The following is an 11,135-nucleotide window of genomic DNA, read 5'->3' on the forward strand; positions in this document are numbered from 1 at the left end:
GTCTCCTACATGCCCAAGCAAGGGAAGAATGTGCTTCTTTTGAGCACAAAGCATAGGGAACCAGCAGTCAGTGATGGGGAAAAGAAGAAGCCAGCAGCAATCCTTGATTACAACAAGTGTAAAGGTGGAGTGGATAACCTAGACAAGGTTGTCGGCACCTACAGTTGTCGGAGGAAAACCAGTCGCTGGCCACTGGCTCTGTTCTACAATCTTCTGGACATCTCAGCATACAATGGCTTTGTCCTGTGGAAAGCAGTGAATCCTGAGTGGGAGTCCACCAAGACCCACAAACGAAGGGTGTTCCTGGAGGAGCTGGGCTACATGCTGGTGACTCCAGAAATTGCAAGACGGCCTTGTGCCCCACGCTCAAAAGCAGCCGCTGCTATTGTTGCTGAGATACAGCAGTCAGAATCAGAAACAGAGTCTGACCCAAAGCCCATCAACAAAACGAGGAAAAGGTGCGAACTGTGTATAAACAGAAGAAGAACGGCAACCACTTGCTCCAGCTGTGAAAAGAGTGTCTGCAAAGATCACTCTGCTGTGGTTTGCGTGTCCTGCCTTCCCTGAGTACACGTGTACACACACACACACACACACACACAGAAAGAGGATGTATTTTGTACAAACAAGCAATAAAAGGCCGTTTTTGGCATGACTAACAAAGTGGGAGTTTCTTTTATTGGGGTCATTACTCACAGGAATAAAAATGGTTTTCATGACTAGGACTGGTTTTCATTTAAAAAATGAAGTTGGTCTAAGTAGAAAAATGTTTTAATATATAATAATTTTATAGTATTCTGTAAATGTAAACAAGGGGTGGCCATTTTTGGCCACGGACGGTCTGAGAGGGAGTTTTTTTGTTTTTCTGCCACTGCAGAAAAACAAATGTTGCATAAATGTCATTGATGCTGTTAATTATTGCTATGCATCTAACCTTCATCATGGTTAGCAAATAAATCAGATGGCATGTATTATTTAGAAAAAAACTGGGATTTTATGATTTTCTCAATTTATGAGTTATGATTATGTGCTCTAACTGATATTTAAAGGGTTAAATTTCAGAATTTTAATGAAATTTTGATTTTCATGAACAGCCCTGATGCTAATCTAAAAAATCATGTTAAAAAAACTGGACATTTTTCTTAATATATATGAATTCTATAGCATTTTGTAAATGTAAACAAGGGGTGGCCATTTTTGGCCACGAACAGTTTGAGAGGGAGTTTTTATGTTTTTGCTCTCTCTGCACTAAAAATTACAGACCTAATCTGTAGGTGGCCACGAACAAGCTGAAAGGGTAGTGATTTTGATCAGACTCAGAGGGTTAATCAGTCTGTGGGTATCATCAGCTCTGATCCTGTTCCCCCAGCAGACCACAGTACAAACTGCACTCACCACTGGTGAGTGACAGAATGTCTCCATCTGCACATACTGAAGGATTTACAGCTTACTTAGGAAAGAGCCTGCTCATCTCCCAATAATTCCCGTTTTGCTCTTCCAGTTCAGCCTGTTATCCTTAAGGACACCCAAGTTCTTGTACTTCTAGACTTGGATTCAGATGCAGAGCTCTGTACGTCTCCTCCTGCCCATAACTAACACACAGAACAATGAATGTAGTATCGACTTTGTCATAAAATCCTAAAAAAAAAAAGAAAAAAAAAAAAAAAAAAGACTGATCCAAATGCACTCTTGTGCCGTTTGTATAGTTGTATGCCCTAGTCATTGTAGTATTGTGATTGAGATGGTGGGAGGGAAAACAAAACAGAACAAAAATGCAAAAGAAAAAAAAAAAAGATCACTTTAGAAACATTTTAATAATTTTTTACAAAATATACAAGTTCAACGAAGTCCCCCCCCCCCCCCCTCCCCTCCACAAACATGGCTTATCCCATTATACATTTTATATACAACATTGTAAAAATGCTCAAAATAAAATCCTCCAAAACAAATGGGTGATCATCTACAAGGGGCTATACAAAATAGCCATGAAACACTTGATATACCGATTTACTCGAGACATTTGGCACATTTACAGTGGTGGCTACAAAAACCAGGAGGAGGACATTCATGGCCTGCCATGTAAGGGCTTCTAAATGTCTTCATCACGGACAAGTAAAAGTTCAAGTTTAGAGAAAACCCTAAGCTGGGGAAGGATAACCTAATGACAGTGGTTGGAGTGGTTTTTAAAAACATTGCCTGGACAGTGTATGACCCAGACCTGATGTTACGTGTTCATCTTCCTTTTCTTCAGGCGTTCCCGCCAGTCCTCGGGCAGTGCCTCAAAGTTGGCATTCTTTGAAGCTTTTCCTCTGTAAAAATTGAAAAAAAGTTACATTTATAATCACTGAAATAAGAGTAAAACTGGGCGAGAAAGCAGTAAAAACAAGTAAAGCTCATTTTAAAAAATAAAAAAATGAAAACCTAAAGTAAAAGGAAAGGGCATAACCACGTACGTGCTGAGCTGCTGTTGCTTCCACTCTTCAATACTTTTCTTGTTGAGCAGATCTCTATCTTCATCACTGGAACTGCTCTTTTCTTCCTCATCCAACTCCTTCTGTATACTCTGCCACTTCTTCACCAGAGAAGGCATTTTGGTCTTACTTTTCTTGGGCTAGAGAGAGAGAAGTGTGTCAAATGGAAAACGTGAACTGCATGTTTTCCTGAATGTCATTTTAAGTATTGCATCAAAGGGACGGCTTCATGGAAAGGAATTTTTTTTTGAGAACAATTAGTCTAACAAAAGACAAACCATGATGAACACTCCGGAATGAAAGACTTCTTGGTCAGCTGATTTTAACTCCAATACTAACCTTATCCTTTTTGGTTTTCTTGCTCTTGTCTGTGGGCAGAGTTTTTGCCCCAGTAGGTTCAAAGGGTGGCTGAGATGGTGGCAGTGGTGGTTGTGGAGGCAGAACTGGGACAGGTGGAGCTGGAGGTTCACAAGGTACCAAAGGGGCAGTGACGGCCGGCATACCCCAGTAGGCAGTTGCTGACATTAGAGGGGCTGCAGACAAGGAGAAACTTTATTGCTACTTTGTAAACATATTAAATTAACCAATTGTGTACATGTACTGTCCCTTATTCAGGGTAGCTTTGCCTTTTGTTTTCATTATGATGGACGTGTAATGAAACTTTTTTTTTTTTTTTTACCTGCACTGGCAGCTGGCTGGGTGTACAGAATGGGACTGCTGCCAATTGTAATGGTTTTATTCATCTGACCAGCTTTACGTTTTTGACCCTTTCCCAGGGGACCCGATGACTCGACAGCCTGTGTAAATGACAACAAATACAATATAAAGCTAAAGCTGATGGCTGTTCTTCTGAAAAAAATGAAAACACTAATGTAATTAGAATCATAACTACTTCCACACCTTCGTGCTAGCAGAGCCTGGCGGCAAAGGAGGCTTCCCACTGCCATCTTCCTCAGTTCCAGGGGCTGGAGGCTCTTCATCATTGTCATCATCCATCTCCATCTCCACCTCCATGATCTCTCCATCACTGTCAGGAGGGGGAGGTGGGGGAGGTGGTGAGCCTGGGGGGAGTGGTGGAGGTGGGGGGCAGTTGGATGGTGGAGGAGGGCTGTCAGGAAGTGGAGGTTGGGATGGGGACCAGAAGGATGATGGATTGGGCTGAGGAGGTAGCGGTGGCGGGGCAGTAGGAGGACATGTAGATCCTTTGTTTAAAAATAAAACAATAAAAAAAAAAAAAAAAAAAAAAAAAAAAAAAGGGAGATTAACATTATTATGCAATTACAGCAAAGAAATATGTATTGAACAGACTTTATTGCAGTTATTTTCCTTTCCACTCCCCAGTAATTTTCTCCTAGTCTAAGATCAGCAGCAGTAATAACAGATTTACCTGTGACACCTGATGCACTTGTTTTGGTATCCACCTGGCTTGAAGTCTGTGTCTGAGTACCCTCGCCATCTTTCAGGTCCTCCTCCTTGTCATCCTCTGTTGGAAAATCCCACTGGGAGGCACCGGTCCGGTCCTTCACATAGAAATACCGCCTGTGCTCTCTAGAGAGTGGGACAACAGAGATAGAAGGCACAAGTCTCAACCACTGGTCTACATACTTGCTGTGTAGCTTGATACCCTGGGACAGAAGGGCAAGGGAGTGGACAGTATGGCCACAATTAAGGACTAGGAATGTTGGTATGGACAGTGCTTTTAACTGTCCTGAACAAAGGCCGAATTAAGAGTGTGGTTATGGTTGTGGATAGGGAACCCACCTTGCTCTCAGGAATAAATAAACAAACAAATCATCTCTAGGTCCTGAAAGCAGCATTCAGCAGCTCACACCATGGTTGTCACATTTCTTTTGTTTTAGACAACCATTCCCTCCCAGACACAGGAAGACGCCGGGGAGGAAGTACCATTATTATTATCAGCAGCAGCAGCAGCAACAACAACCATAGGGCATAAAATAAGAAGCACAAATTCAACTCATTTTATGTCAGAAAGAAGTAAATGGAAAAACAGGAAAACATATGAAATAGAGTTGGTCTGACCTGCTGGATTCCCGTCATTGCTCCATCTTCACCTTTTATTTGATGCGTGACACTCGTCGCTTCCAGGGCATCACTCTTTCAGCATTGCATTCAGGGGGTTGTAGTCCTGTAAAGTGCAAAGCTGTCCCACGCAACCAAACCTTCCTACCATACACCCCCTCCCAGTTTTTCCACTGACTGGACCCATAATCAGTTTACAAATGCCCTTTTACAACAAAAGGCTTAAGAGTCTGTTAAGGGACTAAGAGTCCTCTCTGTGGCAGGTGTATTTAACACGAAGCAGGCAGGCCCAGAGTGGATGCTCCCTTATCAGTGTACGCAAAGGACTGCATCACAAAAACCTGAAGAGTCTGTTTCTGGTAAGTATTTTGATCCACTCGGACTGGTTAAGCTTCTCCCCAAGTCATGTTACAAAGTCTGCAACCTCAGCACTGAGGGATGTGTAGTCACACGGTAAGATTTTTGGGGGGCTGGGGAGTTTAGAGATGTGAAAGGTAAGGAGCGCGTACCTGTCCCAGTGGCAGGACCAGCCTTTAGGGGTGGCGTTAAGTTCGTAATATTTTATGTGTTCGGCAGCTTCCTGCAGCCGGCGGCGAAGATAGACTCCATTCAGAGCGCCCTCCCTCCAATCAGCAACCCGTGTCTGGGGGAAAAATGAAATAAAGAACAAAAGAAGAAAGACAAGAGGGACAGAGACAAAAATTAGACAAAAGCCCATAAAATATAACTAAAGGGCTCAAGAGACAGATACAGACAGAAGAGCTGCAGGATAGATGAGTAATATGGAAGAGTAATTACAGTAAGTTTCCAGAATGACACCTTATGATGAATTATTATGAAGATTTTAAATATTAAATACTACCGCGTGCCTGTGCAAAATCATGTGAAACAAAATTAAATGTTAAATATTTTAAAAGTCGCATTAGAAAAGCAGCAAATGGAAGTTAGGATGACATTGCTTAGAAAATGAATATCCACGCACCTCAGTTTGTAGCAGAAGCAGCTGAAAGTTTGAGATCCCTTTCTTATTTATCCCAAGAAACTCCATCTTGCTGATTAAGGTGTTTGCCAGTTCACCGATCTGAAACTACATTTTTTACCATTAAAATACTTCTCAAAAGAGAGTGCACAATTACTGTTTGTTAGTAATAGTAGTAGTGTTGTTACCTTGAGCTCAGGAGTTTCCTCTTTGAGCTCAGATGTCTCCCCCTCCTCCTTCACGGAAGGTTTTGAACCCATTTTGTCCTCAGAATTTTCCACTTCATTGTCTTCTCCTTCCTCAACACTTTCTAAGACTTTAGGAAGTGCTACAAGAAACAAGAGAGGCATAAAATTATGTAGATAGAATTTTTTTTATGTTATTCCACCCACTTCTCTCATGTGTTAATGTTTAAACTAACCGGTCTCTGTGTTATCCGGTATATCTGAGCTTCTACTGTTAGAGTCGGGGCTGGCAGCACTGAGGAAAGAAGTCTTCCACCGGTTCTTCTTCAGCAGAACACCACGAGGACCGGAGGCTTCTTGGCTATTCTCAGAACAAGGACTGGAGCCCCCAGCACTGACATCACCCTCCTCCAGTGCTCGTAGCTCAGCCTAAGAGTCAGGTGTTTGATTATTCTGTGTGCCAAAAGAAAGTTTCAAAGATATTCCTTTTGCTGCATTAAATACACACCTTTTTCCTTTCCAGAGCCAGTTCTAACTCCATGGTGTCCTCTTCTGCCTCTTCATCACCTTCAGAGTTGTCTCCAGATTGCTTCTTGGTGCATCCATCTTTCTGGACAATGGGAGCTGAGTCTGAGTCCCTCAGAGGGGTAGAAGGAGATCCTGTAAGACGAACGCCATCTCCGTCAGAATCCAAGCTATTCTCACTCTCATCCAGGCCTTTAAGCAGTCTTTTCCTCCATTTCTCTTCTGCTTCCTTCACTTCAGAGGGGATCAGAGGAGCGAGGAGTGCTGCAGCAACTCCCTGGCGCTCTTCCTCTTCACTTGTGAGGCCTACAACGCTTTCAATTACCTCCTTTAAAGAAAAACACAGTGCAAGTCATATTTAGTATCAAAGTGAGAGTATTTAAACAAAACAGAAACTAGCTGAATAGTTGAATTGGGGACAGATGGAACATGCCTTTACTTTTGTCTCTTTTGCTGATGTTGTTGTGGCAGCAGATACAGCATTTTCTTCTGTGCAATAACCTGCATGAGCTGTGCCATTTCCATTGACACTCGAGCTATAAATAAAAGCAGAATACCCACAATTATCAGGTGTCAGAAATAAATATAATTTTCAAACACTTTGTTTAATACTCTTAATGTCTCCTACCTGTTGGTATAATGTCCCAGGCTTTGCACCTGATCAGCTAGATAGTGTGGCAGCTCCCAGGACACTTCATTGGTCAGTGTGTTCCAGTAATAATAGCAACCAGAGTTCTCGTCCCACACCTCCTGCCAGTCTCCCATCTCTACACCCACTGAAATACAAGCAAATACATGGGACTTTAAAAACCACCAAAACATAATCTCAAAAATTAACAAACAAACAAAATAAGACAAAAAAAAAACCCTCCAGTGTTCTCAGTTAGAGCAAAGAAGATATTAACAAAAAAATAAATAAATCGGCTGCGTTTAATGGTTAGTAGACATCAATATCAAACCGTCCCTTTTGAAAGTAACCACTGCGTGATTGATCTCTTTATATAATCAATGTAGCACATTGTTAAATACTTTATGTAATCAAGACTATAACATTAGAAAAATACAGTTTTCTTTTCATATGAATATAAATACATTAATATACAAATTATTTTTGGTGAAGAAATATAAATCAGTTCACTAAGGACATGCACACTTGATATTTTAATGCAGCAGAGATAATTACCGCCGGCTAGTGAGTACTGTGTATTGTACTCAAAGTCTGTGCCTTGCTGATTCTGTCCTTCACCAGCAGCTGGCTGCTGAGTATTAACCTCAGGTTTGGGTGGAGTAGCACTTGGAACTGACTGATGAGTTGGTGCATCATCTGAACTTGGCTGAGTTGTGATTGCATCAATTTCCTGCAACCAGAAAACACAGACGGCAAGTTTTTAGTTGCGTGAATAAACCACACGGGTCAAAGCACTAGGCTTTACATAGAGTATATGATTTAATAATGAATAAGGAGCTCAGAGAGTATAAAATCTGCATAAGTTATTTGAAAAATCAGGAAAAACAAACAATTTTATAAAGTTATGAAGTAGAAGTTGACTTTAACCTACTTGTCATTAATCTACACCTTTATTAGCTCAACATAAATAATAAGAGACTGGCTTACAGTATCCTCATCATACTTACAGCCATGAAATTGGCCAGTGTGCTGTCGATGTCACCTGACTGATTGTGTTGAGAATTTGCGGCTGACCGATGAGAATCTCCCGCATCCTCTTCATCGCTATCCTCATAGGCTCCGAGCAAAGACAACCCCTCTACAAGGGAAAGCAAAAAAGCTTTGTTCAGCGAAATGAAATAAAGTCTTGAATCTGCTGCTTGAGAATGACTGCAGCAACACACACGAAAAGAGAGAGGGAGAGAAAAACACTTCACCTGTAGCTTTTACTGCTGGAGCCTTGATGTTTGTGCGTCTCACGAATCTATGCCCATCCCCATCCTGTTCATCTGGGGAAAAAAACCAAAGTTTTGTAGTAAAGTATTGTCGCTTTTAACATTACAGGTATTCATAGACTAAATAAAAAGCATCGCGGTCTAAGGGTATCGATCCCACAGATCATTCCCCCATTTCTTTTTGGCTAGCTGATCCTATCCTATCTTCTAACATATTTTGTAAGATAAAGTGATGATGTTCCCCGAACTGTTAGCTTAGCGCACTAGCCTATAGCTTCTGGTAGAAGCTAAAATTAGAAAAATAATTCATAATAACTACAGCTCTCAGCTGCAGTTTCTCAGCGACGGTGTATATTTGCAGCATATGTTAAGTAACTGGACAGCTAAATATAAAAATAACAGTATTATTGTAATTAATGATAATCAGATGAGCCCGTTGTTCGCACCTCAGGTATTTAGCACTAGGCTAGCCTGCCGCTAACATGCTACTGAGATAAAATACCATCAGATCCCGAGGGCGCTTCTTCTCTCTCTCCAACATTCACGCCGCGGTTCCCGGGTGGGGAAAGCTGCAATATAGTTCTCCGACCGACGGCTCCTCCAGGGAGGCGACTTTTCTTCCCCATCTCTGTTTATGTGTTTGTAGGCCTGCTTCCTTCGCTGGCGACGTTAATTACTGCTTTTTTTCTACGTCGCTGCTTCGAGCTGGCACAAAAGCTTTTCACTTCCGGGTCACGGTGTAGTGTTTTGAGCATAGTCTCCGGAAATTCACTGTGTAACCCGGTAGGCTAATTTGCTATCTTAAATTCACAGTCTGAGTGAAACCAACACAGTCCAGACTTTAGAAAAACAGGATATTTGTTTTTGCCGAGTAGTTTATTTCGCCCGTGACGGTAGCTGCAACTATCACGGTTAGCATGTAGCCGGTTAACCAGACTTGAAATGGAGGGTGAAGATAAGCGATTACACGGTTATGGAGGAGACCCACCCACTGATGCATCAAGGTAGGGACCTTCCGCTGAGGCAGCGGTCCACGGGAATCCAAGGAGCAACGACTGTCCAGAACGGGACCAGAAGAAGGTCGGTGAGTTCCGGTTCGGAAACATTAGGAGGTGCCATGGGACCACTTCTGCACTGGCTGCACGATGTGGCAGCTGTCACGCTCCTCAAAGCCCGACGGACACTGCTTCAGGCAGCCATCCTTTTTTGTGTCCTAGTGCTGCTGCTCTGGGTGTCCATCTTTCTCTATGGGAGCTTTTATTACTCTTATATGCCTACCGTGAGCTTCTCCACCCCAGTGCACTTCTTCTACACTGCTGACTGTGATACCTCGGAGACGAGACTTTGCTCCTTCCCCACAGCCAACATCTCTTTCATGAAGAATGGCAGAGATCAGGTGATGGCCAATGGTCAGCCTTACCGAATATCTTTGGAGTTGGAAATGCCTGAATCGCCAGTGAATGAAGAGCTGGGTATGTTCATGGTAAAGATGTCTTGTTATACCAAGGGTGGAACGACTGTCTCATCAGTTGGAAGATCTACAATGCTGCATTACCGCTCTAAGCTTCTGCAGACTATGAGTACCTTAGTGTTCGCTCCTCTTCTCGTCACTGGCATGGCGGAGCAGAAGCAGCTCATAGAGGTGGAGCTGTTCTCAGACTTCAAGACCAACGCTTATCAACCCACTATTGGTGCAGTCATTGAGATCCACTCAAAACAGGTTCAGATCTACTCATCTCAGCTCCGTATCCACGCTTACTTCACTGGTATTCGATATGTTCTGTATAACTTCCCCCTGACATCTGCAGTGATTGGCGTAGCGACCAACTTTGCCTTCCTCAGTGTCATTGTGCTGTTCAGCTACCTGCAGTTTATATGGGGTGGACTCTGGCCTCCAGATCAAGTGAGAGTCAGGGTTATGATGGGAGACGACACCCGCATCCAGCAGAGGAGAGAAGAGGTCCGAAAGCGCATGGAGAGGGAAAACTCTCAGAAGGAACTTAATTCTTCTAAAGTGACTGGATCTGTGAGTGAGTCATCTGATTTTCAGGAGACTGGCACAGGCACTGAGCTGTCAAAGAATGCCTCTGTAATCCCAGATTCCTTGGGGCCTGATGTTCCAGATAGCAAGGAAGAGGAGTCTCATGAGTCTGATGGGCCAGAGGTGGAAGAGAATTCTCCACCTCAGCTGGGTGAAACAGTACTACGGCAGAGACCTGGACCCTGGATGAGCCTTTGAACCCTGTCACCTCACACAGTTACAGTACCTGTAGGATATGCTTATATATTCCATTATCACTCTTTAGCAGTTTGAATGTGATTTGGCAGATCGTGATAGATTGAAGCATACCTACTGTTCCAATTTGATCAAATTCACATGCATGACTGTAATCAGTACTAGCCACATTGTTTTAGCTGGAACACTTCTCATTTTGACTAGAGGGTTTTTTTTGTAACTTTTAGTGCTGCTTATTTCTTTCTTCTGGTCTTACAATTCTTGTCTTTGTTACATTTGAGTTTATTCTTTCCCACATCAAGAGGTGCTACATTCCAGATCTGGCTTGTCTAACAGTATTCTCTATCGTCACATAATGCCAACAGCTTAACACACCCTTTTAAGTCAGTTCAATCTCCTCATGTGTTACCCTTACTTCTCAGTTCAAACATCATTAAATATGATGCCACTTTTGAAAGTAAATGCTTTGCAATTGAAACAAAACTGCAAAAGACTGATGCATTTTCTCAAAGGGTCATTGAGAGACCAATTAGATTTGGAAATTTTGGTGTAAAAAGACAGCTATGGTAAAAGGTGCAAAGAGCCCAGCCTGAGGGATCTAAAAAAAATTATGTTTTGTTTGTTTGTTTGTTTTAATATTATAAATACATGTTCTTTTTCAGTGTACCACATGACTTACCTAGTGTGGCATATTTAGTTAAAGCTTGACTCTTTTATACAGTTGTGGTTCATTCTATGAGGTCTTTATTATTAAGTGCAGTTTGCGTTCTGCTGTTTGTTAAAAAATATTATTTATT

At 42.2% G+C, this 11,135-nt stretch overlaps 2 protein-coding genes across 3 annotated transcripts; one reads left to right on the forward strand and one right to left on the reverse strand.

The window, feature by feature from the left end:
- Positions 1-1,849: 1,849 nt before the first annotated feature.
- fnbp4 (formin binding protein 4) lies at positions 1,850-8,827 on the reverse strand. Of its 2 annotated transcripts, none has more exons than XM_080906813.1 (17): positions 8,605-8,827; positions 8,085-8,156; positions 7,836-7,966; positions 7,384-7,558; positions 6,829-6,976; positions 6,640-6,736; positions 6,184-6,528; positions 5,912-6,104; positions 5,679-5,818; positions 5,494-5,598; positions 5,021-5,154; positions 3,859-4,019; positions 3,372-3,673; positions 3,151-3,268; positions 2,811-3,004; positions 2,454-2,611; positions 1,850-2,309 (listed from the first exon to the last, which is right to left on the reverse strand). In XM_080906813.1, the coding sequence occupies exons 1-17, from the start codon at positions 8,726-8,728 to the stop codon at positions 2,225-2,227; spliced, it is 2,682 nt and encodes an 893-aa protein (XP_080762939.1). In that variant the 5' UTR covers positions 8,729-8,827; the 3' UTR covers positions 1,850-2,224. The 2 variants fall into 2 exon arrangements, with proteins under 2 accessions (XP_080762939.1, XP_080762938.1); XM_080906812.1 differs by having other exon boundaries at positions 6,634-6,736; positions 8,605-8,826.
- Positions 8,828-8,857: 30 nt separating this feature from the next.
- LOC308412525 (seipin-like) lies at positions 8,858-11,054 on the forward strand. The gene has a single exon (XM_080906947.1). It carries the CDS (start codon positions 9,076-9,078, stop codon positions 10,339-10,341), a length of 1,266 nt encoding a protein of 421 aa, XP_080763073.1. The 5' UTR covers positions 8,858-9,075; the 3' UTR covers positions 10,342-11,054.
- Positions 11,055-11,135: the final 81 nt, after the last annotated feature.

This window comes from Rhamphochromis sp. 'chilingali' (assembly GCF_963969265.1).
Source record: "Rhamphochromis sp. 'chilingali' genome assembly, chromosome: 2".
NCBI lineage: Eukaryota > Metazoa > Chordata > Actinopteri > Cichliformes > Cichlidae > Rhamphochromis > Rhamphochromis sp. 'chilingali'.